A 26,748-nucleotide genomic window follows, 5' to 3' on the forward strand; every position below is an offset into this window, starting at 1 on the left:
AATCTATTAAGGAATTTTACACGGCCAATATATTCAAGTTTGAGTTCCGCCCTAGCATGCAATAAACCTATTCGGGTAGGAATATACGGTCATCTCGAGGGACCCAAACTGCCAGTTGTAAATTCCGAACGGCCATAAACTTGACGTCCCCCTGCTCTGTTTGAATCCTGCAAAGGCCATTTTGGAGGGTCCGGATAAGGGTTGCTGCGAGATAAGGACGGCATGTGTAGCAGGGTAATGGACTCCCTTTTGCCAATTTAGCATTATGGCTTCAGAAAAGTCCGTCTTCTGCTAGGGGGATGGTCATTTGGATGCTGATCGATAAACGGGGTTTGATGCAATATAAAATGGATGTTTCGAGGAATAAATGCAAAGTTAATTTAAGATTATTTAGGGCCCATTGGTCAAGCTCCAAGCATAAATCACTGTCCACTGGGCTCACCCTTTGGCCCCCGTGTTTACCCATAATATTTGACAAAGGCTCGTTCCACGCTACACGCTTGGCCACTAGACCGAAAACAATACGATAAAAGGCGTAATATGGTAACAGGATTTTTTTCGCTTATTTATTTTCGGATCAAAATTAGTTCGTTTGTGTAGAAACACAAATCTCCCATGCGTGTGAAAAAATTCCTTTTTACCTGGCGATCCATGATTAGTCTAAATCCGATCATTATGTATCGAAGGGGTTCAATAATATGCAAACCGTCGTTGGGGCCTTTTCAAGGAAGACGAAGGGCAAAGCATGGGAAGTGCGACTGTAATGAAGGGTGAGGAGAAGGAATTGTGCATCTATGCAGTCTAGTAATGAACGAACGTTATCATTCCTCCTGAGACCGCATCTCTTTTTTTATAAGCTCCGAACACCCTCCGAAGTGTTTGCGTAAAGCTTGATGGAGTGAAATTTGCATGCGACACGTCCCGTAAGCTCCTAAAAGCTCAGCAGATAACTTAAATGCATTACATTTGATCTTTTCTGCTCCGGGCTTTTCCCTTATTGATTATTTTTATCTCGGGCGAAAAACGCGCCCTTCGATACACCCATCAGTGGTCAATTTGTTTTTTTATTTTTATTTTATTTTATTTTTTCCATCAAACGTAGTGCATATCATAAGTTAGACGAAGAGAAATGACCTTCGACTTACAAAGTCCTTCGCAGTTTTAATGGCCTACAGAGTAAGTGTCCAGCGGCTTGAAACAGACAATTTTTTATTGGAGATTTTTGTGCTAATTGATGCGGTTTTGCCAGATTTTCCTACATTTAAAATTAGTGCAAAAAATGCAACAAAAAAGTGTTTTTCTTCTAAAAAATGAGAGATGAGTTTAATGCCTTGAAGCTCCCCATGTCGCGATGTCATGCCTATAAAACTATCATTGAGTTTTTATACTAAAGTCGTCGAAAAATGGTGATTTTCTTTGAAAATTAAAACGGCAAATCTAATGCGCTGAAACCTCACCATCCATAATATCATGTCTGGAATTGTTTTTATTATTGTTTTAATAAAGCTCTTTGTGAGGTCGAATTTATCACCGTCATGATGTGCTTTTGTAGCTACTCATGCTGTGATATCATGCGTGAAAGACACAAATATTTTAAATCTAAGGCGAAGACGTCTAAAAATGGCAATATCCCTTGAAAATCGAAACATTAAATTTAATGCCTTGAAACTTCCTCATGTCTTGATATCATCCCAGACTCTCTTAAATTATTTGTAAGCCGAGTTTCTCACTGTCCAAATGTAGTTTTCACGCAGTGATATCGTGGGATTTTCGTCGAAACTTTGAAAGATAGATTGAAGGTCTCACATCCGGGAGGTTTTAAAATTTCCCAAATGGTCAAACTGTTCGCTACCATGCAATTTTTCGAGAAATCTATACTAATGGCGTTTTATTCTTCCCCTGAAAAACTAACTACTACTAATCTAATGCAAAGTCATTAAAAATGGCTATTGCCTTTGGAAACCAAGAGGGTAAATTTAATGCCTTGAAATCTCCTCATCCCGTGGTATTAGTCCTGGAGGTTACTCTCTTAAGGCTCTCTCTGTAGTCGAGTTTCTCACTGTCAAAAGGTATTTTGCATACATTCATATTCTAACTGAGAATCCCTTCATGGCGTTACATTATGCATGAAACCCTTTTTCGAGATGTGGTTTTCAAAGATATTTTAAATCTAGTGCAAAATCGTCAAAATGGCGATTTTTTTTGAAAAATTTGAGTTTCTCATTGTCAAAATGTAATTTTATATATAGATACGTACCATTTTCTTCCAAAAATGAAAAAGCAAGTTCATAATGTTTTGAATCTCTGTCTTGAGATATCGTAATCTTGTGTGGAATGTCTCTTAAAATAGCTTTTCTTTTTTTACCTCTTTAAATATTTTTCCGTTAGCTGAGTATAAACAGATTCCTTTAATGTATACTAGATGATTCATTTATTACCTCAGTCATGATCACAGTTCGTGATACATGCCTCTCATGTGGTCAGTATCTGTCATTTATGAAAGTTTTCAATTTTAGCGTTTAGAATATTTTTAGATTTCTATTATTTAATTTTGTTTCCAAATTCTTTCGACGGAAAATGTTGTGCTAACAGATATATTAATGGACCATAGATAAGTCTGACCTCTATAACACACTTGTTTGTTGTATACTTTCAGAATTTTACGTACTTAATTGTATAATTAACCCCTTCAGAATTTCGCTAAAACTCCATTACAATTGCCTAAATAAATAACATACCTTCATTAAATACCTTACACGATATCATTATATATATTATAGTACTGAACGATTGTATCTTGTGTCAATCCAGATAAATGGCATTCTTACGGTTTCAAGTAACAGCAGGAGTACAGTTAACATTTTTTGCCTATCTAACCGCACGTGATAAACAAAGACGGTGATGTGACCCGGGAGCGGTTCAGGCATTTCGTCATACATGACAGGAGCACAGTGGAGGCAATTACAAATTACAATAAACAAAATTCAATTTTATTATCAAAAAATGTTTTTTATAGAATTTTGAAGCTAAAAATTTGCATTATGGTAATTTCCAATCGATATTTTCGCTTGGTATATTTACTGCTCGACGCGGGCCCGAAATTCATCATCAGCTTTCCAAATCCGAAATTCAACCCTTTCCAACCACAGTTTGCCTACCGACCCAAAACAAAATATAATTTTTTATTATTTAAATCTTTATCTGTCACGGGTCGGCCCGGGGGGCACCCAGGTAGCCGAATTTTCCTATCGTTCCGCCATGAGCACAATATGTAACAATTGAGTCCCGTAAATTTGCATACCGAGTTTTCGATTAAAAAAATTCCAGCTGTGTACCTGAACAGTCCCGAAAGGGTTTAATTCGAGTGCATTATAATGTTGTGGCACTTCGAAATGCGAACGTTACAGATGTTCGGAGAGATAACGAAGCCTAGAAAGCTTTTATACTGTTATCCATATTAGAGGTCTCTGAGAGGGGTATTGAGTTGAAATTTAAGTAATACTGCCATTAACTGTAGTAAGGAATAAATGGTAACTTGCTCAGAAAAATAGCAAATTTTAATTAGATTAATTTAGTAAGTTCATTCATATTGGGTTTTCTTGGGTGCCGTGCCAATGTGCAGAATTATGGACAAAATGGCGTAGGAACGTTCTAATTTCGACCAAGGGACGTTATTAAAACGTCATAAATTACCCGAGGTGACTTTAACACTGGTTGTGCCCTTACGTCTATTAGGTTTCACAAGTGAGTACACATGTATGCTCGTGCGTAAACCAGTTCATCTAGTGACCACTGTCCAGCCCAGCACGAGTCCATTGCATTTTAATTATGTTCATAACTAGAAACGTGTTTTACTCGCACCCCTGATGTCCGGTTGACCGGCCAGTGACAAGCCGCATTTTTTATGAACAGCCTCCTTTCCATAGATCGATGGCTCCAAAACGACAGAATATAATTGATGGATTACCCATATTTGGGGGCTGTCGAATACAGTGTAGAACGTGTAAATAAGTTATTAAAATTTGGAACCTCGCTGTTCATGCGTGGCCTTTCTTATTGATTTCTAATATCTTATATGGGCTCCAGTGGGGGCGGCCTTTCGCCATATAGGTAACATCTGTGTTTCTTTGCAGAAATCAGAGAGTGTGTGCTCCCCCTAGGGATAATAGGGTTTGCTGACGCAATTAACTTTGGAATATCTGACAAGCCGCTCTCTTAAAACGAGATGTATATCATCATGGGCAAGTCACCATCCATCGAAGATCTATTCAAGTCGAACCCTTCTTTAAGCAAGACCAAACAGACCAAATAGATTTTGAGCTTGAGACCCACGCGCAATTTCAAAGAAGTTATTGGAAATACCTGGATAAAGAGGTAGTTTCGGGACATTGAAGGCTCTCCTTTTTCGGGATTTCCTTATAATTGCCTCTACATAGGTAGTTTACGCCATTTCTCTCCCATATTCTCCAAGGTAAAATCAATTCAAAAACATCAGAAACAGAGGAGGCAACACGAAAGCTACGTCGATGAATATATTGGTTGCCTGTAGCCTGGCAGAATATCCGAAGCCATTACGAACACGCTGGAAGCCCTAAAGTTTCCTGACGCAGCTCCATGTCCCGGGGCGAATCCGCAAGGCCGCCGGCTATTTTTGCAAATATGAACTTCTCCCGGAATATGACGTGGGGGGACTCGGGGGGAACGGAAGCCTTTGAATATTTAAGAGGTTACATGTTCGTGGCAGCTAGTTTGCACGTCTTGGCTTAGCTCATGAGAAAGGGATTTACGGGATTGGCGGGCGGGGTTGCCGACAGGGGTTCGTGTACAAGCCGAAAAAATAGTAACGGGGTTGTTGCTGAAACAAAGGAAATCTTCGTTTATTGAGACACTAATCCATGGCGGCAACATTACGTCATAGGGACGTTAATGCTTTCTAATTCTGTCCAGGAAATGGGACCATTTCTAGTGGTTAACATTAAAATATTAATTTCGTTTTTTGATTATATTGTTAGACAATAACGCGGCATTCTGATTGTATACTTAATAATGACATATGGCTCAAATATCCTGCCTCTTAGATTTCTCATTTCGAACCCAAAAAAAAATCTAAAGTATTCATATCGGGTGATCTAGGGGGCCATGCCTGAGGTCTTCTTCCTATTCAACGGTTAAGGTAATTCCCATCCAGAAACCACATCTTTTATCTGCTTTTTAATCAATATTAATTCCTAAATGTTCGGGAAGATCGTACTCCAAAAACATTCGGTAACTAATAATAAGATAATGCCAAAACAAATGTTAGGAGAAAATTGTACATAATTATAATTTTCTACGGGAGCATGAGGATTCTATGCAACCCAAATATGGTTGTTGTAAAACTTCATCACGCAATGAAACTGAAAAAATGAATATATGATCATGAAAATCACTTTACTTAGAAAACCCAAAGTCGCTGCTCATTGAGTACGTAATCAAACGCAAAAACTACTCTGCGATATAAATCCTTAATTGCATATGATAAAATACACCTCTAAAAGTGCGGTAAAGCCGACTTTACTGCGCGCGCTTGCGAGTTGAATGTAATTCTTTACCGCACGTGTGCGTTAGAATATGTGATCTCACGAAACATAGAATAGTACGTGTCAATGACAAAAATCATCGTGAATAACGTTAAGCCATCGCTCTTGATATGGTTGCGGTAAAACTTTTTACCTCACGCTAATACTGAATTGGACTTACTGAAAACGTAAAGTTACCGCGTATACACTCCATGTTTGTATTTTTTTTGCTATATGTTTTAATATTACTACAACTGCATCAAAATGCGTAAAGTGTCACTTTTCGCATTTGTTAAATCAGGTGAAAACCTATAAAAATCTGTTTTTCAGCCACAGCAATGCAATGGCGATGCGAATTTCAATTTTCTACCGCAAAAAGATGATTTTACCCTGTACGCCTGTCATCACAATCCATGAAAACCACCAAAATACCAACGAAAACCATCCTCTTCAGATAGTCCCATGTATGTTTTTCTCATCGCCCCAAGGCTATCGACCCCATCGCACCGCCAAAACCGCCCTCCACCCTTAAACCTCACCCCCGTCCTGTCCAATACACACGTATCGCACGTGCTGAGCCGGCCAGTGTCCCTTCGAGCGTCGGGGGCACATGCGCACCCCTCACGATCGATCGAGGCTCGTAAGGGTGGGCAACGGTGCGCTTCGATTGGCCGGGGGGCGGTGTCATCCAGCGGGTAATTACCCTGGACCAGGGACCGCAAGAGGGGGTGGCGGGCGGCTAACGCGTGTGATAAATAACCCCCAACGACAACGAAACGCTCTCAATGTCGAGGATGATTAATTAGGGCGGCCGCCGGATCAGATGGTGCAGTTGCTGCGGGATGGTAATACAGGGTGGTTTTTTTTTAGATGGTTATAGATAGGTGCGATGTGGGACATTAGTTGGAGAAGTGGAGTTTTAGACATATAATTGGTAGGGAGATTTATGTAATTTGAACCCGGTGACATGGGCATAGATTTTTTAGACAACTGGCAATAATGCGCTAGTTATAGCATAATGAAAATGAACATTTTCGCATCCTCAAATTGCTGAGACATGTTAAGACATGTATGTAACAAACATGTACTTAAAAAGCTCGTGATGATCTGTAGAATGTCGCTGATATCAAATGATGTACAGAGTATCGCATTTGAAAAAAATCGAGTTATAGAGTCGTGAATACGTATGACACTTACATTACTTAAAATACGCCTTTACATTCTTGGCATTATTAGGAAACCCTGGAAAGTGATAAACGCAACAAATTTGTTCTCAGACTCGAAATACACTGCAGAATGCCACGTTTAAATGACATACCGGGCGATTCCAAAGTTGGGACAGTCCTGTTAGCAACCAAACCTTCAAAGAACGGGAATTTTCTTCCTTGGCACTTTTCTAAACAATCAATACTGATGGGTCAAATTCTATTTAAGTAACGAAACTGGGTCAATTTCTATGAAACCGATTGACATATTTTATTGAAACTTAGAAGGTGTTTATAGCTGTATGGAATGCGCAATTATCGATAGAAAAACATTTTTAAACCCAGCAGTGGCGCGCGTACCATTTTTGAAGAAAAAATTTTTACATCACTGCCTTTCTTGAAAATGAGGATAATTTTTTAATTGTCACGCTCAAATGCATAACATAAAATAACATATACAATATATGCATGTTAATGGACGGTTATTTCTTTGCAGCAAAACCCTCAAATGGGGCCTGTGAGCATGGGGAAGACCTCAAAGTTTTCAAACCTCCTCTTGCTAACGAGGACCTCAAACCCAGATCTCCAGAAATTACCGGTGTGGGCCATGTAGGCGGCAGCAAAGATCTAGGAAGTACCCAGTGCAAAAATAAGTTCTCTGACTGTCCCAGGATACCCTGTCTTTCCTTTGATGAGAGCAAAAGGCGCTAATTTCACTGATAATGTACGTATTAATTACTGCAGCTGACGTGGGCCGATGGAACAGTCTGTTGCATTTGTAAAAATGGCCAATATATCAGAAATAATTGCAGGAGCAGCCGATAAAACTCCCGCGCAAAATATAAGAAAAACTTCCTTTAGAAACTCAACAAAAATAGACTCGCCAAAAGCAGATATTACAAGCACCCAAAGGATGTTTGTCGAGGTTTAATTGCTGGAAATTGGCGGGGATCCCACGGGCCGCCGGACTGTCTCCGTTGAAAGTGTCACGCACCCAGGACGGAATAACGTCACTACTTTAGTTATTCAAAGAGGTGAGAAAAGACTCGTGCATTGTTTCGTGGTATCAAACGTGTTTTCAAGGTACTCTAAGGAGAGACGATGCTCTGGTGGTTGAAAATGCAACGGCCAAAGTGAGATAACCTGAACTAACCTGAACTAAAGTTTCCGACGAGAGAATTTTGGATGAAGTATCTCCTAGCTATCTGGCGGAAATTTACGGTTGGAGGGAATTGATGCCTGCGGCTAGAGATGTTTTGAAGGTGGAAAGTGCAAAAGATTCAAGAGTTGTTATCAAGGTCACTTGCGGTGTTGATCCAAATAAATCTATTGAATTGCTCATATCATTTTTTTTCAGTTTAGAGACGAAGATTTTCCGGTATTAAAACTAACTCCCGCAACATCAGCAACTCTGTGACACGACCCCCTATTTCGTGAGTTGACAATTAAAGAAAAGAGCAAGCCAATTAAGTTGTCAACCTTACGATTGCGTGTGACGCGTCAAAACTTCAGATGTGCGACTGTTTCGCTTGTTTTTCAGCCAATAAGCGCTCTTCCATTCCTATTTACAGCTTTTGTTTTTAAGTTTTTTTTAATACCCTGTACAGGGTGGAGCCTTTTCGACGGGCTTATCAGGGATTGACGAAACGGTAATAGATGGATGAAATTTATTTCACACTCTCGACCTCAATTTTCTGAAGAAATTTTACAGTATTCTTAACCAACATGATTCGTTTTTGACATGCAGGACGCTTTTGGAATGTTTTCCATTTGGATATGGCGCTAATTGGGGCTATTATAGAAAAAGTGCTAAGGGCAATATTTTATAGATTTTGAGTTAAATTGAAGTGGCATCCTTTGAATTTTTCTATCGACAGCAGCTTTCAAATACCGCTATGAAAGTGCGTTTTTTTAAAGGAACACCCGGAACCGTCTTGTCAATAAATGTCAAAAAGATGAACCAAATCAACTCAGTGGTACTAAATTATTTCTTGAGCAAACTTGTTCCTGGACGTTTTTTCATCTATTTCTGTTTCTCCTTCCATATCCCTTCGGTCGCTTTTTCACATTGTTTTACTTTAATCAAGCCCTAAAACACCCTTTAAAATTCGGACATTTTTTATCAAAATTGAGTTGAGATAAATAAGTCATTGGCGTATCATCAGGTTGTTAGACCGATTATTTATTTTATTTCGCGAACAACTAATTTCCCCATGTGCTGAAATAAAAAAATTCGTCGAGTGAGAAGATGGGCTTCTTCGTAGGTAAGTTTAGCTTTATAAAATTTGTGGTGTGTCTTGTAATTACCCCCTCGAGTAATTCCAAACTTCGCTTCAACTGCTCGGTTTGCAAATTTCACTCGCGTGTGGCATTAGCCTAGGTACTTACCACACACGTATTATACAGTTCTCGGTCTAGGTCTAATTTTCGTTACCAAAATAAATCATAAAGGTAGCTACTTTTGAAATGAAAGCACCATATAATACACCTTTCTAAAAACAAATTCTAGAAAACACCCCAGTGAACTCAACTTGCCTGAACTACCGTACAGTAAGTACTAATTTTTCAATTCCACCAAGAATTTTTTTCTTCTCTTCATTGCTTTCAATTAAATATTTCACCCTAAAACTAGTTTTCTGCACCCATGAATAAACTAAAAATAAGGATAAATAAAAATACTGCACTAACTTTTTCAAGTTTCTAATTCACTCAAAAGGACTTCACGCATCTCTTAGTGTCTTGCAGCGAAGAAAACTATAAAATGTTGCTCTGAGGTGAGAGGAAGAAAACGAATGTAGGGCCAGAAATACTCTTCAAAAGATAAATAAATCTCTTGATATGGTTTAATATATAAAATATATGCCACGTGTTACTCCTCTCCACGAAACGGTTGTAGTTTCAACGGGAGCCCTTTAAAGGGCAATTTAAAAGCGATTGCCGCGGGAGTGCAACGACGCGCGCCAACTTTTTCGAAAAAGAAATAGAAAGAAAAACGACGTCTTGGCGACCCTGACCTAGCCCTACTATTGCGGGCGTACGCCGGGACTGCTTCTCATTCATAATTAGCAAGACTTTTAAAAAGCGAGGCAAAATTCTCTCTCTCTCCCGTCTTAAGACGACGATAACTTTCATTTCTTTAGAGCGCGCCAGCTCAATTTCAAATTGTAATTTTAGTTGAGTTGAAAACAGACGCGCTTTTAAAAGCCGCGTGGCGAATTTTCGTAAAATGAGGAGGCGGATATTGATCTTGATGCGGGGAAAAATCACGGTTTCATATTAAAATAATTTTTTTTGTAAACCCTACGCTATAACATTCATGTAACAAAAATATACAAGAGTCTTAATGTATAATATAATCTGGTAACTTGTGCTAAAAGCAATAATAAAACACTTCAATGTGGAAAACTCAAAATAGACCTAATCTTATCTATTAACCTTAAACCTCTTCGACCTTCTTTTCACAAGGATTGTTTCCCACATTCTTAAGTGGTACCTCGATAACTTGGTCTGTGCTCTGACTCCATCCTTTCCTCTGTTCTGCCATCTTTTCTTCATTTGCCTTCCTTTGTTTATACTCTTCTAACTCAAAGTAATACCTAAAAAATAATTTCCTGGAGTAGCTCAATCCACATTTAAGCATTGAAAAGCCCACCTTGGAGTAGTAATGCCGAAAAACGACGCCAACGCTTCTCCTATATAATCAAGGAATGACAAGGTCGAGTTGCCTGCCACCCATGTTTTGTAGAGCATCCAGGGGCCCCACCCCATGGTAGCCTGGAAGGATTATTATATATATTATTATGCTTCTTGGCAACTTGAAAGGTAACAAACCGTATCCACCACAGTCTGAGACTGCTGAGAAGAAGAAGTCAAGGGTTCCTCTTCATCAGTGCTATACTCCTCTAAAACCCCATCGGAAAATTGTAGGACCCGCTTAGGGGTTTTGTCCTTGTAACGAAGTGCGACTGCATCTGGATGTTCGCCTGAATATTCTTCAGGTTTTATTAAAACCATCGCAAAAACTAGCAAAATTATGTGTTTATTTACTTTTAGCAAATTCCTTAACACTTAGGGTATGTTATGACGTTTCAATAATGAGTCAGGCATATGCCGCTCTCCAGTTTCCATGATATCAACAAGGATAGAACATGAGTAAGCTCTAAGACAGTTCACATTAGCAGTCACTATCGCCTATGAGATCTTAAATGACAAAACCAAATTGCTACGTTGTCCCCTCTTGTTTTAGAAACGTGAATTTGTTTATTTTCTCTATACTACGAAGGTAACAAAGATGCAAGACATTAATTTTAAACGTGGCAATGCTGCCAGTCCGACAGGTGGATTCTGATCTGACAGATGGTAAACGCGATAAAAAAAAGAAAGGTAAACGAAACGCCGCGACCTATTTGTGTTCACAATGCCACGAAATGAGAGATTTCCGAAATACTGAGCCCGATAACGGTGTTCGCTTTAAGTGGCTGTCGCTAATATATTACAAATATATCAAAAATGTATTTTGAGTGAGAAAAGCAAGCGTTATCAAGTCTAAAGTGTGATTATGATTCATAATTTTGCACTGATTTTTCATCTAAACTGTAACAAAACGCTCAATTAAAAAAACTTCCGGTAAGTTGACACCATTTATTCATTTAGCTGAATATATATGCATTACCCCACTGCAAAGCAGAAATTTTAATAATTAAAATTTTTCAGTCATGAACGACTCAGGCCTTAGCACTTTAGACCGTATCCAGCTAGAAATCAAACAGTCAATCCAAAGGGAAAAAGAACTGAAAAGTGCTCATTCTCAATCTGCAGTGAAAACTGATCCTGAAACAAAATCTAATGAAATAATACTTATTGAGAAACAGCCCCCCTCTCAGCCCACCAAACAAAATGGCTTTAGAAAGTTTACCCAAAATACCTCGACAACAAAAGGAGTTATGCACAAATTCTTCAAGTCACGAGGGAAATTTGCAAAATCATCTATCAACCCTATTAATAGCCACAGCACCTGGTCTTCAGATGCCACTTTCAAACCTGCAAAAATAATAATCGAGAAAGGCAGCAAACCTTTGAGAAATGGTTTTGTTCCAGCTGAAGAGAAAATGAAGCGAGAACTACATGAATTCCAGCAAAGGGAAACTCAACTCAGAGAGGAACGCAAGAAAAGCCAACCAAATTTAATGGCAGCTCTGCAGCTAGAAGAAGATAATGAATTTGATAATTTGAGCAACTGCATGTGGAGCTCAGTACTTAAGCCATCAAAATCAATGGCAAATCTTTATACTAACAGTGATGAGGGTTTTGAGGACAATAGCAGCTCCACTGGAGGCAGCTTGAAACCTGCCAGGTCTTTGGCTGAGCTTTGTGACCTGTCAGATGAGGAAGGTAGCATTCCAGGTGAGTTTTTGTAGTTAGTTTTGGTGTATGAGACTGAATTGTTAACTTATTACAGGCACACATTCGCTAATACTGCAATTTGAGAGTCTTCAGTTTAAAAACAGACCTTCTTCCAGGTCTTCTAGAGGGTCCTTTTCTAGAGACTTTTAGGATTCTCATGAGGGTTTTTAGGACTTTTTTACTTGCACAAGCTTTATTTAAGTAAGCACCATAAGTTTAGTGTTAATTCCTTGGTGAAGTTTTACCAAGGGTCACAGGGTACTAAGAAGAAAAAGGTCATACTTTGCTTATCATTATTTGCTCCATGAATTATTAGGAATTCATGTTTTTATGGCATTTTTATGAGGTCTAAGGATTATTGTAATGCAATATATCAGGATATAAAAAGGTGATATCTGATGGGGGATTATTTGCATATTTCCCTAAAGCAGTATTACAGCTTAAGTATTATTTATAGAAATTATTGATTTTGAATGTTGGTGATAATTATTGTTCTCGGTTATAAATGTGGTTGAAAGCCATCTTGCCTTGCTAATAGAATAAGAGCCTACAGGATGTTATTGTTCCTAATTAAAATAAAAGTATTTAATATTTTTATAACATAGAAATTGGGGGTTTGGAAAACGGTCTTCCAGTACTAATAAGCCCACGACTGTATTTTTCAATTCAAACTTTCAGACATTCCGTATGTATACAGCTTAATGTAAAAATTTTGCTGTATATAATTCCGGAGACTTTGAAGTGCATTTCGGTGCCGTCCATAGATATATTTCTCCTTATTTATTGTATCTATTTATTATTATTTATTTAGTACCCTCATGGTCAAAATAAAAAATCTCAGAAATACCCTGTTTCATTTTTATGTTATTAAAACAATACCACCCATTCTTGGAATCAAAGACAATAAACATAGAAAGTCCCAGATTCATTGTTTACCATGCAAACAATAAGAAAAACTTTCATTTGCACCTTTATTATCGCTTGTTACAAGAGAAAGAAGTTTTCTGATCAAAACCGATAGGAATTTGTGCTATTACGAACACACACACAGTCTCTTTGTATTGGAAATTCATCAAAATTGTGAAATAAAACACATTAGTCTTTCAAAGTAGTATAATATATTTAATACTTTTTTTTAACAACAAGAATGTCTGAAGTAGACTTAATAATCACTGAAATTATTTAGGAATTTAAAACCAGCTAAACATTTTTACAATGATTTGTTTGTACTGGGTGGACAAATTTCGACATTTACATCGGAAATCTCGATAACTGTAAGAAATAGGGAAAAACCAATAGAGCAATTTCAATATGCTTTTTGGAGACGAGTCTAGTGGAGTGATTAGGAATTTTTAATTTTTATTAGACGTGTCTCCAAAAAGAACATCTCGAATACTCTATTCGTTTTTCTGCTATAGCTCCTGATATTCTCTATATAAACGTGGAAGTTTCCCACTTTGTACACGTATTAAGTGATGTGTTTGCTGTTTATTATTTTATCCTCATAATATGTACTAATTTTCATATAATATGGATATAAAGTTTTATCTAACTACGTTGTGGCAACGTGGCTTAAAACTAGAAAATACAAAACTCGCACAATCAAAGTTGCCTACAGGATTTTATAAACATGCATTTTCACTGTTAACCGAAAGGTGATAAACATTGTAATGAACAACATTAACAAGATTATATTACAGCAATAAATAACATTTTCTGACCTCGGGTTTAACAACAAACGTTTAAAATATGAATATCAACGAAAAGGAGTTTGTAATGTAAATACATATGAATATGATTATTTATAGGTATTCAATCCCATATATCTTAAACCTTAGAATAAGGCATCTACTACAGTCTAAGTTTTAATCTAACAGATGAGATACATTAAATTTATCTTTTTCTTATTAAGTTTTGGATACAGTTCAAAGTGTATTCAAATGTTGCACCGTGAAAAAAACCATTAAAGTTTCAAGGCACGTTTAAGGGTTCCTACAACATTTTCAATAAAGCAGCAAATTAACTTCTGATTTCAACTTTGACTAAAAACAGTCCACGTTCACAACCCATTCCCTTTAAATACAAAGGGATATATGTCTTTCGCCATATTGTCATAAAACTGCATTTAATTGGTTTTTCCAAATTTACCTCGAAATTGGAATTGCTTGATTCAAAAAGATAAAAATGTGCTTAATTATATATTTGAATGTTACTGTTGTAATTTAATCTGGTGTTTTGCGCATTAATGAGACTTATTTGGATTCATAAAATCACGCCCCAGATTGTCAAGAAAATCGTTTTACCTAAAACTTTCCGAAAATTTTCTAGTGATTTAATGGTAGAAATAAAAGGTAGTAATTATATCTTGTTTATTTTAGTCAAACTTGAAGCCAATTGTGGAGCATTACTTTTCTGCTTTATTCAAAGTTTTGTACCACCGAACATATATAAACGTAAAAAGTTCACACGTCACACCCACGTAATTTCATTGCCAACCTTTACATTCAAAATACAAGTTTTTGAAAAGAAGAATTCGTCTCTAGGTAAACAATAAATATGTGGATGAACTGCAATTGGTACTTGAATCTAAGGATAACCTTCTTTAACGTGGGTTTACGGTTAACGTTTAATAAAATATTTAAACTTAACATGAATGTAAGTAACAGAAATGTTAACGACAATGTTGGCAACAAGGCGCGGTGTCGCCAAATTCGTCGGATGTTTGTCCGTTGTGACGTTGTGCCTTCCCCATTCCGCCATTTTATTTTGCTGTTACGGTTGCGTTTACTGAAGCACCGTCCAATTTTTCACCGTATTCTATCAAAGTCCCCGGTTTATTGGCAATTTCTTTATCACAAATTATTCCTTTAAGAACACGGGCTAGTGTGAATATATTCCACGTTTATTATTAGTATTTTTCGCTACGCCACAGCAGTTAACTAGCCGGTGTAAGGAGCTTGTTGCTTCCTTAATAGAGAGTATTTTGAATGGAAAAAGAGCAACAACGGCCCTTTGTTGCCATTGAATACCGCAGAGAAGTATGTTTATCTTTTTTATTTAATTTCACAGATTGTGTGAGAAATACTGAATTAATCGTGCAATCTGCACCACCGCTGAATTTCAGGGTTATGACGTGCATCGGTTTCGGTACAGGGCGACTCATAAGTGAATTTTCTATGATAAATGTTCGGCGGTTGTACCTTTAAAACCACACCTCCAGTAGTTTCCTTGACGATATAACAAATCATGCTTACGCCTTAATGCTTCCATAAAAATGTTTTTAACATGGGTTTTATATCACTTTTGTACAGTTTAAATTTAATAATTATAAAGGGAATTTCTCCTTATTCTTTTAGCACTACAATGGGAAATTCAGTAATTGCTTTCGATAAGTTACCATATATAAGTTTTAATCTAGTTAAATGATCAAAAAGTGGGTACAAAGTTGGTTAGAAAATTATTATAGAGGCTCAAAAATCAAGGTTTCTATCCTAGGTAGTAATACAACATGGTCGGTGGATTCTTATAACAAACTTAATTATCGTAATTATTACTATTCCCACGAACAGGAAATTCATTATGGCACTTCTACCTATTCGACAAAACCTTCTCGTCTTGCCCAAGCAACGGGACTTCGTCTTCTTGAATTTGGGGCACCAAATTTTTGCTACATTCAGGTTCTTTCTGCTCGTGACACTCACACTTGCATTCCTCCGGGTTGACATAAGTATAGACCACATTCTCCTTCACTAACCCCCCTATGTCGATGTGCCCCCTAGAAGGGATTGTTTGTATTCGTTTGGGCGGTTTGCGCCTTTCCGGCACCTCTTCGAAGTTGATCCAGCTCTTCTGGATGCCTTTAGGAGGTAAAGGTGGCGGCGCTTCGTCGTTGGACTTCTTGATCTCTGATGAAGTCACTTTGGCAGTCGTGTCGCCCTTTGGCAGGGAAATTTTCAGTTTCTCCGAATTGGCCGGTTCGTACTTTGGCCCAAATCCGTCCAGGTAATTGTCCAGTCCGCTAGAGTGGATTGGAGTAGTCGATCTGGGACGATCTATAGGACAGGTTTTCATCTCCAACCCGGTTCTTTGTTTGATTGGTAGAATCGGCACTGCAGAGGATCTTTCCTGGGGAAGCGTCGTAGGCACATAAGGTAATTCATCTTCGAATGAATCTTGTTGAAGCACTATAGCTTTCGTTTCGATCTCCAAGCATTCGGTGCCAGAAAACAGCGGTTTTTCGCACTTTCGGTACTCCAATTCTACGTCTCTTTCGGATTCTGAAGAATTGTGTTCATCAAAAAGGTGCGAAGCACTTTCACTCAGTTTGGGCGCGTCTCCTAAACTATCCGAAGCTACAATTTTACTTTCCTTGAGGCTGTGACAAGACAAATCAGCAGGAATTTGATTTAATTCAGCTGTGGTAGTTATAGTTCTATTGCTTTCAACACTGACTTGCTCTTCCGCTGAATCGACTTGCAATCGCGTATCTAACACTTCAGTTTTCTCAACAACCTCGATTTTCTTCACTAGAGGTTCTTCCGTTGGTTTGGGTTTGGCAATTACCTCAACAACTGTGACTTGCGACTCTTGACTGGACATGTGCGAGTCCTCAAGTACAGACTTGTTCTCGTAGTACGTGGGAGAATGTAGAGGTATTCTAATGCTCTCACTACTAAGTGGTTGTTCCCGTTTTTCCTGTCTGTAAGTGCGAGTTTTGGCATCAGCAGACTTGACTCGCCTTGCAGCTACCGGTTCACTGGGCTTCGCTTTGTCCCTAGGAAACTTAAACAGCGTTAGCAAAGATTTATATTTGCCTTTGCTGTCTACACTCTCTGTTGAAGAAACGTTGGCGGATCCATTCTTCGCAGGATCTTTAAAAATTATAGTGTTTTTACGTTTTTGCTTTGAAGTATTTGGAGAATCCGGGCCGGTCCTAAAGAGAGTTACAAAGGAGTTCCTTCTAATCACAGATTGAGAGGGGCTAGATCCCCCGATTTCCTTTCTTTGTAATTTAGGGCTGTTGGTTAAACTTCTGGCGTGATGCCTTTGTATACTGTTGAAGTTATTGTCTGAAGAGGTTGGAGTTGTACCATTTTCCTGCTGAGTTGGCAGATTTAAGGTAGCAGGCTTGATTGCTGGGGAAGTACTAGTGGACCCTCCATCATCTTCATAGCAATGGTCAGGCTTCAGTTTGATTCTTATGTATTTGGGTTCTTGATGATGCTGAGGTTGTGGTTTACTGACACTACTCTTAACGTTAGGTTTCGATGCTTTCACATCCTTGCTGCTGGCAGCAGGTTTCCGCCTAGTTTTTGCAGCTTGATGGGAGCTTTTCTGCTCCGCTTTTATCTTCCCTTCCAAACTATCATCCACTGGCATTGGACCCTTCAGGGGTATGTAAATATACTCCACCCCGCTTTTTGATATTATCCTCCTGGGCAGTTTAGCTTTGCCTTCATTAAACTGCGGCTTCGCCTCTACATTACTTTTCTTCTGTTTCTCACTAACACCTTTCTCCTTGACCAAATTATCCGCCAAAACTGCTTCAGCAGGATTCGTCCTTCTAGACAACAACACCTTCTCCAAATCTTCAGAATCTTCCTTAGACTCCGCATTCACTTGATCAATATTCAACTGAGAACCTTTATTGCCGCAAAAAGAGGTCTCCAAAAGTGTTTTGTGCGGAGAAGAGCATCTGGAATATGCGGACTGCCCAGACATGATGGAAATATGACTGGCGTTGGAAAGGCGACTCTGAGCAGAGCCCTGACTACCTATACTGGAAATACGAGAAGTCCTACCGGATATGGAAAGTAGTATCACATCTGAACATTGGGAATCCTTTCTGTTGCTGTTGATGTACAGTTCGTCGAACTCGGGAGAAGCAGAGCGATGTTTGTATTTATGCGACTTCGTTTCGGTCACGTCGTGGAAGTCCAGTTCTTCGGTGGAGAGACGCAGCTCTAGGGCGTCATCTTCTTTGAATCCGAGACCAAGTTTCACCCTGAAATAAATGTGATATAGATAGTAATTTTCGCCTCTATAGTGTGCGAAATGCTACTTTGGTGGTTGAGAAACTCAATCGATGTTCGAGATCATAGGAGTAAAAAATTATATTTTTTTGACTAGTGTTGGTATTTTGGTACAACAACTTTGAAATGAACAATCTCTTTATTGATTTTCAGTAGAGATTTTGGGCCTTATCTCGGGATTATCGACGGCCTCAATCATGGGATTCATATGCAGAGACTGGAACATTTCAAATTATCAAGAGAAATACCCGAACTCTACGGACTTATCTGGACTCAAGATTATAGGGGGTGAGTGTACTGATAATGATGCAAAACGAATATTCTCCAAAGATAGAAGGCAGTTTAATAGTTCATGGTGCCTTTTACACGCGAAAACCCATGAACATGGCATACAGGCTGATCTAAACATACTATGTTTTTTTTGGGAAGCCAAAGTGCCTCAAATCGTAAAAAACGGAGAGAAATTTGTGTGAAATATCTGAAAAATCTCAAGATATTCTTTTATATTTTTGAATAACACGACAAAAAAAATCGTAAAATTCCTAAGCAATGAAACGAAAGTTTAACCATTTCTGAGCAACTGCTTGATAAGGGTTAAAGTTTCCGATCAACTTAAGAAAATAGGAGTTGTAGATAGAGATGTTTTTTGGGGTTTACAGTTGCATGATGTAACTGGCCTGTAAATGCATCTTTGGTATTTTTGTGTGAGGGATGAACTTAGGAAAAGCGTTGAAATTTATGCTGTTGAATATCCCTATAGGCCAAGGGAACTGTGCCATTTCTGAGTACCATAAAGACAGTTATAGGGAAATTTTTGAAAAACTAAAAAGGCGTTATATTTTCCCGTACAAATATTTACACTACTTTACACAATTCTTGGGTTCATATGCTACAATAGACTTCTATTTCGTAACAGGAACATTATAATACCTATACCCACGCCACTGATGATGTTAAATATTACTTATTTTCTCTAATCTTTCTTTCAAAGTCATCAGTTACAAAATTTCGTTATGGGCCATATCAAAATACCTCGTATTTACCAAAGATTTATATTCTAGGCAAAGTCAAACAATATTTCTTGAAAATATGGCGAACGCACTCTTTAGCTATAGTTATCAATCTGAAGTAGTTAAACCTTATTATGTATTTCTCGAAATCTGACTACATGTAAAAAAATTAATATAGCAACGTTTCAAGTTATCTTTAGGCTAAAATTAGTGCTCATTGTAGTCACAGTAAAAAAATGATTAATTTAAATAGGAAAAACATTACGGAACGACTACAATTTTTTAAAAGTTAAATCCCTAATTAGAATCTGGCAAAGTTGCACCCTATACGAGCCATGTAAAGAAATCGCATTGCTTATAAATTCAAGTTTTTATATCATTAGTCGTAGAAAATGGCTATTTTTATATCTACTGCTTGTAACAATACAGTTCTTTGATTCAGACACTTACGTGTTTGGATCTCCACATTCGAACATCTCTCTCTCAGGAGTACTGTCCCTGCTATCGTGATGGGAAGAGCTGCTTGCCCTCGAAATATCAATTCTCGGCGTGTTCGCTAGTTTCATTTTAATAGGAAGAGGCGAGTGCGGTAGAGAACTAGGCGATGGCGAATGCGAGTTTCTTATATTGCCTATGAGACTGACCCCTGAGTGGTGCCTGGTCCTACTTTCGCTCTCTAAAGAGGAGCTGATTGACGGGACTTCTTGCTCTGATATGCCTGGAAGCCTGATAACTGCGATTTCTTTATCGCCTGGACTCTCCATCTATTAAACAATCGAGAGTTTGTAAAAATGGAATAAGCAAAAGAGTACACAAAAGGGAACTTCCTACTTATAGCTGACAATCCCAACGAATAGGGCACTACCGTAACTTACATTCGAACTTGATAAGATCCCTACAACTAGGAAGGCCCAATTGCTACGGGTGCGTTTCAAGCATCTGACTTCCGAACTGAAAAGCGTTTCATAAGCTCTAACAAGTGCTGTGCTACTAGATTTGAGCAGAATAAGTATTGAGATACATACACGAGATCTCACCTCATCTGAGAGGTCTTCGAACGAAGCGAACGGTGCGGGTCCCATTCGTTTTTGGTGTTGGCAAGACGCGTTTGCGGTGGACGGCTCCATATTGCCTTTACCCTCTAGTCAAAACCTGCAATTACGTAGTTTGTTTTACTCAAATGTGTCCTTAATCAGAAAATTAGGTCACATATATGAAATCGACGATTTACTATCTTTTGTGTGGGGTATCGATGTTGATGTACCCCATAAATAGTACATTTGATCTAAATATAGTCTCTTTAACACATTAGAATGATAACTTATTGTGTTGTGATACATACATTCTTTTAGAAATTCATCATAACGGCGTTGGAGCCGTATCTCATTAGATATACTCAAATTAGAACGAGAATTATTGCATTTGAATTCACTCACCGAACTAATTGGGTGCATGCGAAGTTTGTGTTATGTAGTAATATGGATCCTCACCTAAGGCCCTTAAGGCGGATATTACTTTTTAGAACTGGAACTAAACCCGGAACCATGGTGGTTAATTCGTCTGAAATGGAAAATCGGACGATGGATCCGGTTGGTCATCCATTAGAAAATAAAGTCGCACTACCTGCCCGCAAGGGCGCGCGATTTCAGAGTAAATCAATAATATGTGAAGGCCCTTATTGCGTACGCCACAATCGTATCTTGGACTTTCAGGACGGAAATTGTATACTTGGAAGGTGGTTAAGAAGATCCAAAGTTGTTTTTTTTCGGTAATAGTCCGTGGTATTAGAAACAAACAAACTACGTTTCAAATGTCGAGTCGCGTGGATACTGCTTACTACCTTGAGAAGCCTGGATATTGGGCATTTAAATTTTGGCGAATCAGGAACTTCAGGAAAAAACCAACTTTCTATTTCGTCTGATTAATTAAACTGATAGCGAATCAATTATTAATGATCATTTAAGAGATTTTTTTATGTTCCAAAGAAACTGCTATAAGGTGCGAAGCTGAGCCTTTAGCTCCTCCACCCAATGGTATTCTGAAACAGGCCAAGGTGTCCGTTTCTGAAGCTTAATCAGGAGAATTTTAGTAAATATGATTCAATGCATACCATGAGTCTCAACTTCAGAATAATATCTGAAACGTATTTAAGCAACTTAAAGTGACTGTGGAATCTATCTTTTATATGGGAAAAATTCTTCTTCAAATAGACAAGTGAAACACTTAACAATTTATAAACGCAATATGTATTCCCCGTATTACAATTCCTCATAACATATATAATAAACTCTGTACTTAGAAATTGACCTGCTGCCTAAAGTGCTTTTGCATCAGCTTATTGTTTTTCATGCCCAATTTTGTAGCATACTTTGACTGCATTCTTTTCATGTAGTGAATATCTCTGGCTCTCCTGCAAAACCTTATTTATACTACCACTGAAATGAAGCTAAATTATCTTACTTCGCAGCAATGGCTTGATCTGTAGCAGTCCACCCCAAAGCCCTATAACTAGCTAAAACCTTATGAAGTTTCCTATCACTTTTCTTAGCAAGCACCATTGCCTTATTAGGATTCAAACTTTGCTTATAGTATCTCATTAAACTTCTATGCCCAACAGTAACTCCAGATGGTAGCACTAGTTGATAGTCTGAGCCATCAAGTTCAGGTGCTGAAACCTAAATTAAATTCTTAAATCAAAATAAATGTAAGTTGAATAAAACATGCCTCCTGTTCTAAATCATGTTCCTCATCATTTGCATCTGGATAAGAAGATGAATAATCATAATAATCTGAATACTCAGCCAATGCCACACCTTCATAAATCATTTTACAGTGGCCCTTATCAAGCATATGCCCCTTTGCTGCAGATGCAGAGTGAAAGGTCTTCCCTTTTTCGTTGCACCACAAACACATATACCCTTGAGACACTTTTTCTCCTAAGTATCTCAAAAGCCCTTCAACATTGCTACAAAATTCAATATCTGGTATAAAAAAGGAATGCACAGTGGTCATGTGTTCCAAATTTCTAAGGAAACTGTTACTATGATCTGAGCAAAATAAGCAATCATTGTTGTCAATGGGATTCTCCCATTCATCAGAGTCCACCTCCTCAATCTCAGAGTCATCTGACATAGAACCTTCATCAATTGATTGCTTGTGTGCTGTGTTAATTTGATTCTCAGGAAAGACTTTTACATTTTCTTTGTGCTTTTTTGAGTTCAGATGATTGGCAAAGGCATTGTGATTACTAAAAGTTTTCCTGCATGACTTGCAATGCTCAGTCTGCTCCTGTTTTGCAACTTCATCCGCATTTCTTTGATTCTGCACTCTCCGCTGGAATTCTTCACTTGTAACAGGAGGAAGTTCGACAACCTTCCGTTTTAAGTTGTACCTAAAAGTTGTTATCTACAATAATTTTTTAATTGAGCAAAAAAAGTCCCACCTATGCCAGTCAGTTTTGTAGTGCAATCTTTGCAGCTCTGCGTCTTTAAACGCAACCCTGCAGGATATACATGTGAATGTTTGTACGCTAGAATTAACTTGGATCATTGTTTCGTCTTTTTTGGGTAGTTTCAACGCAATTACAAGACAGATTTAAATAAATAATTAAATCTCGACTCTAACGTAGTTTTTGAGGTTATGGAAAGCAAAACATGGAAAATATGTCATCTGCCCTATTGTGTTTCTTTTGAAATGAAATTATGTCACTTAATATGTTGTCTCATTCTAACTTAATAGTTTTTTAAGACAGAAAGATGTAGCCCGACTGTGACACTCGATTGTCAACTTATTTGATTCACTGTTTTTTTTAAATTTTATTTTGGTTTTTGTATCTAGTTTTTTCTTTACATTCTAATAGTTATTTGTTCGTTTTTACCTTTCAAATTACCTCCTATACAGCTGCTACAAATCCCCTTTTCCTAGTTGCAATAATGGCATGTTATGTATAATCACTTACAGGCTTTATCTCTTTGAATTAAAGGATTCCTGTGGAGTTCTTGATCTAGATTTCGCCAACGTTAAGTTTCTTGGTAAATGCATAACTAAAGACCCTTGGAAAGCTCCAACTCTCCAATGTAAAAATTTGGAAGTTATCATTTTTTAGCATTAGGTCTTGTCTATATAGTTTGTGACCAATGTGAAAGAGATCATGCCTGTTTGATAAGGAAAAGTCCTGAAGTTTAAAAATGATAAGTAGAGCTTAAAAATCCCTCCTTTACTCCCTTTGCATTATAGTATAACAGAAAATTCAGATAGGAGTTTAATTTAAACATAGAATTTGCTTTATTAAGTATTTATTATTATGAAAATATAAACATATGTATTTATTTATTAGCTGCATTCAACATTTATACAAAAGTGTCATTTACCCAAAATATATACAATTACCAAATAAAAATCACACACTTAGGTTGATGTAGTACCTTCTTCATTATCAGTCTCATAACTGTCACTTTCATAATCTTCATCCATGCTGTATTCTTGTTCAGAGCCACTCTCAGTACCACTTTCGTCTGAACTATCAGAGTCCCTGGCATCTTCCGGGTGATTGGTATTAACAAACTTGTAGACATTTTCAGGCCCTGGAGATTTCTTGTAGCCAGCTCCCTCAAACTCCTTTGGCCAGGCATTATCATTCTTCAAAAGCTGTATAAGTTCTGGGGTGTAAACCTTCACAACTTCTGCTTTGAGTTTCTGATTATCAATAGGTTCAACCAAAACATAAGTTCCCCTTCTTATCCATAGCAATTTCCTGAATTTGGGGGGTAGGTATACATTTAATGTATGGCCGTCTGGAGCCTTAGCTTCAAACAAATAGTTGCCTTTATTGCATACGATTAAAACTATTAGCTGATGATCTGCTGGGATGTCATGTTCTTCATTCTGATTGATATACCTGTGTCTAGCTGTTATTGGCATAGTAGGTATTCTGTATTTTTTGCTGTATGACATTTCTGTAATAGAAAAAAAAGACCCAAAATTAATAAAGAATGATGCTAATGTAATTACAACAAACATAACATAAATAATGCTATTTATTTGATGCCTTAATACAACAATATATTGCAACTATCTCACAAAAATCTCTATTTATTCTTTAAAATCTCAAAGCTGTGATATAAGCTATCTTCAAAAGGAAAATGAAGATTCATGCTACAATATCTGATAATTTGCAAGCTACCTAACAATATTTCTCTTTTTTTTTTAAGGATTTGAAGTGAGTATTTTATGTGTAGAATAGAATACGGAATAAATAGAATACTTTTTGCCAAAATGTATTTAAAAAAATAGTAATCAATGTTGTAGTCTTATGACGGAATTTTATAAACGTTAATATTTAATAAATAGTAATCGCTTGGTTTACAACACAAATATTCAGCAAATGGTACTTACCGAAAGGTTTGTTTGAAAGTATAAACTTGAAGTTCAACTCTGAATAATCACAAACTGTGTTGACAAAAGCGTACTAGGACCACGACGTTAACACATCAAGAACAGAAGAGAAAGTGTGAGTTCGGTCCTCTTGGCATCCTTTTATAGCCTCCAGGTAAGATAACGTCACTTACAAATGACAAAGTGAAGTTCACAATTCCGTTACTGAAACAGTTTCTGTCTCTTTTTAATACACATGAATGAAACGAAAAAACACATGTTGTCTCCTGACGTCCCTGCAATATGTCATTCTTTGTTATTGTGAATTTTGTACTCTGATTAATTAGTAATTAATAATTTAATCATTATTTTTCGGTAAAATACATAAAATATTTCAATTAATCGCATTTCTCTAAACGCCAATCGTTGCTGATTTTTTCATTGTTGTTTGATGGTGTTGGTTCTATTGACAAGGTAAAACTCGTTTATCAATAATTGGTTTGTTGAACCATTTTCCTTACATATTTTTATCAATTTCAGATGCCTATTTTATACAGCGTAGTATCGCGAGGAACCACTATACTAGCAAAATACGCAAGTTGTGCTGGAAACTTTGCTGAAGTAACAGAACAGATCATTGCTAAAATCCCAGAATACAATGACAAACTTACATACTCCCATGGAACTTACTTATTCCATTATGTGTGTGAAAATCGAATTATTTATATGTGCATAACTGACAACGTAAGTAAAATAACTTAACAATGCTTGTGGTGAAGTAAGAAATCCCTTAGGAGTTTGAGAGGAGCAGGGCATTTCTATTTTTAAATAAAATCAAGCGAAAATTTGAAGCACTATATGGCCCCAGTGCTGAGACTGCTATTGCTTATTCTCTTAACTCTGAATTTGCCAGAGTGTTGGCCAATGAGATGAAGTACTATTCTGAAAGCCATGATGTTGATACAATTTCCAAAGTCCATGGTGAACTGGATGAGTTGAAAAATATTGTGGTGAAGAATATTGGTAAGATTTTGGCACCAAATTTGTATGTCTTAGATACTGCAAAGACTTCAATAATTACTTTATAGATAGTGTCGCTATGAGGGGTGAAAAACTGAAACTTTTAGTTAATAAGGCTGAAACTTTGAATAGTGGGGTAGGTATTGGTGTTATAATGTATTACAAGAAGTTTTGTGGATTATTTTTCTATGGAATATGTTTTCAGTCAGTCTCATTCCGTCAAACCAGTAGGACTTTGGCTCGGTCTATGTTCTGGAAAAACATAAAGTTTTATGTGATAATTGGAGCTGTTTCTATTGTGATAATTTACTTTATAGTATCTATGGCATGTGGGGGATTGTTGTGGGAAGGCTGTATTTCTAAGTAGATTGGCCACACTTCCAAATATTATCAGAAAATAGAAAGTATTTCCCATGGAGAGAACTCAAATTAGTCTCTAAAGTCTAATACCTCCAATATATTACTGTTTAATTATTTTAACTGATGTACCTAGTGATCATTAGAAATAAGCATCAAGGTAATAAATTAGTATTTATTTAACAATTGTTAAAATTATGTATTATCTGCATGTATTCCATTTTATATTAAACGTATTAAATATATTCTGTAGTTTTAATGTCATTTTTTGATTACTTAATCAAAATCGGGAGGGAACGTAACCCTAAGCTGTCGTCTCAAAGAGTCAGTTAATTAATGAGGATAACTAAATCGATTATTCGTGCGATGAAAGTTCGCTCTCAATTTTATCTTCAAGTTGTTGTGTCTAAGAAATTCTGTCGAATTTGATAGTTACCTCCACAATAATATTGAAATTCAGAAATTCGCGAATATCCCTATAAACCGGGAAGAATCTGAGCCATATAGCCATCATAAGGACAAATCTAACCAGTTCGACAACCTGCTTAGTAAATTTTTTATTCATAATCGGCACATTTTCGCAAATAACATGCTTTCCATTTTTCAGCATCAAAGTTATTATTTCACAATACTAAAGATTCGATACCCCCATATAAACAATCTGGACGTTTGGATCTTTGGCCAAATTGACGTAAGAAATGTTTTGGGTTCTGACCGTTTCAATGGGACTAAAGCAATGTTTAAACATAGATATGCTTTTAGAGTTTGAACAAGTTTGGGTTATTGCATA

At 37.3% G+C, this 26,748-nt stretch overlaps 6 protein-coding genes across 9 annotated transcripts in view; 2 read left to right on the forward strand and 4 right to left on the reverse strand.

Annotated features, from left to right (window-relative positions):
* The window catches only part of LOC136408404 (protein FAM177A1), a 73,432-nt gene extending 62,592 nt beyond the window's left edge, over positions 1–10,840 (reverse strand). The window contains exons 1-3 of the mRNA XM_066389354.1: positions 10,595–10,840; positions 10,416–10,537; positions 10,206–10,359 (exon numbers count right to left, since the gene is read on the reverse strand). Coding sequence (XP_066245451.1) covers positions 10,206–10,359; positions 10,416–10,537; positions 10,595–10,777 — 459 coding nt within the window. The 5' untranslated portion in view covers positions 10,778–10,840. The remainder of the gene's footprint in view (positions 1–10,205; positions 10,360–10,415; positions 10,538–10,594) is intronic.
* A 280-nt stretch (positions 10,841–11,120) lies between these two features.
* On the forward strand, positions 11,121–12,774 carry mdu (meduse). Its single transcript, XM_066389353.1, has 3 exons — positions 11,121–11,389; positions 11,477–12,166; positions 12,222–12,774. The coding sequence occupies exons 2-3, from the start codon at positions 11,479–11,481 to the stop codon at positions 12,314–12,316; spliced, it is 783 nt and encodes a 260-aa protein (XP_066245450.1). The 5' UTR covers positions 11,121–11,389; positions 11,477–11,478; the 3' UTR covers positions 12,317–12,774.
* A 530-nt stretch (positions 12,775–13,304) lies between these two features.
* On the reverse strand, positions 13,305–20,979 carry LOC136408265 (titin homolog). Of its 4 annotated transcripts, none has more exons than XM_066389143.1 (4): positions 20,645–20,979; positions 20,246–20,360; positions 19,659–19,972; positions 13,305–18,170 (listed from the first exon to the last, which is right to left on the reverse strand). In XM_066389143.1, the coding sequence occupies exons 2-4, from the start codon at positions 20,333–20,335 to the stop codon at positions 15,755–15,757; spliced, it is 2,820 nt and encodes a 939-aa protein (XP_066245240.1). In that variant the 5' UTR covers positions 20,336–20,360; positions 20,645–20,979; the 3' UTR covers positions 13,305–15,754. The 4 variants fall into 4 exon arrangements, with proteins under 4 accessions (XP_066245240.1, XP_066245239.1, XP_066245241.1 ...); XM_066389142.1 differs by having other exon boundaries at positions 20,234–20,360; XM_066389144.1 differs by lacking the exon at positions 20,645–20,979 and adding an exon at positions 20,084–20,159 and having other exon boundaries at positions 20,246–20,344.
* A 457-nt stretch (positions 20,980–21,436) lies between these two features.
* On the reverse strand, positions 21,437–22,807 carry LOC136408383 (cytoplasmic 60S subunit biogenesis factor ZNF622). Its single transcript, XM_066389326.1, has 4 exons — positions 22,651–22,807; positions 21,933–22,599; positions 21,669–21,883; positions 21,437–21,618 (listed from the first exon to the last, which is right to left on the reverse strand). The coding sequence occupies exons 1-4, from the start codon at positions 22,755–22,757 to the stop codon at positions 21,504–21,506; spliced, it is 1,104 nt and encodes a 367-aa protein (XP_066245423.1). The 5' UTR covers positions 22,758–22,807; the 3' UTR covers positions 21,437–21,503.
* A 791-nt stretch (positions 22,808–23,598) lies between these two features.
* On the reverse strand, positions 23,599–24,705 carry LOC136408172 (probable RNA-binding protein EIF1AD). Its single transcript, XM_066389027.1, has 2 exons — positions 24,603–24,705; positions 23,599–24,163 (listed from the first exon to the last, which is right to left on the reverse strand). The coding sequence occupies exon 2, from the start codon at positions 24,159–24,161 to the stop codon at positions 23,616–23,618; it is 546 nt and encodes a 181-aa protein (XP_066245124.1). The 5' UTR covers positions 24,162–24,163; positions 24,603–24,705; the 3' UTR covers positions 23,599–23,615.
* Positions 24,706–24,880: 175 nt separating this feature from the next.
* Vamp7 (Vesicle-associated membrane protein 7) lies at positions 24,881–26,217 on the forward strand. The gene is made up of 5 exons (XM_066389335.1): positions 24,881–25,055; positions 25,122–25,325; positions 25,376–25,604; positions 25,670–25,737; positions 25,807–26,217. The coding sequence occupies exons 2-5, from the start codon at positions 25,122–25,124 to the stop codon at positions 25,966–25,968; spliced, it is 663 nt and encodes a 220-aa protein (XP_066245432.1). The 5' UTR covers positions 24,881–25,055; the 3' UTR covers positions 25,969–26,217.
* Positions 26,218–26,748: the final 531 nt, after the last annotated feature.

This window comes from Euwallacea similis, chromosome 4 (assembly GCF_039881205.1).
Source record: "Euwallacea similis isolate ESF13 chromosome 4, ESF131.1, whole genome shotgun sequence".
Classification (NCBI taxonomy): Eukaryota; Metazoa; Arthropoda; class Insecta; order Coleoptera; family Curculionidae; genus Euwallacea; species Euwallacea similis.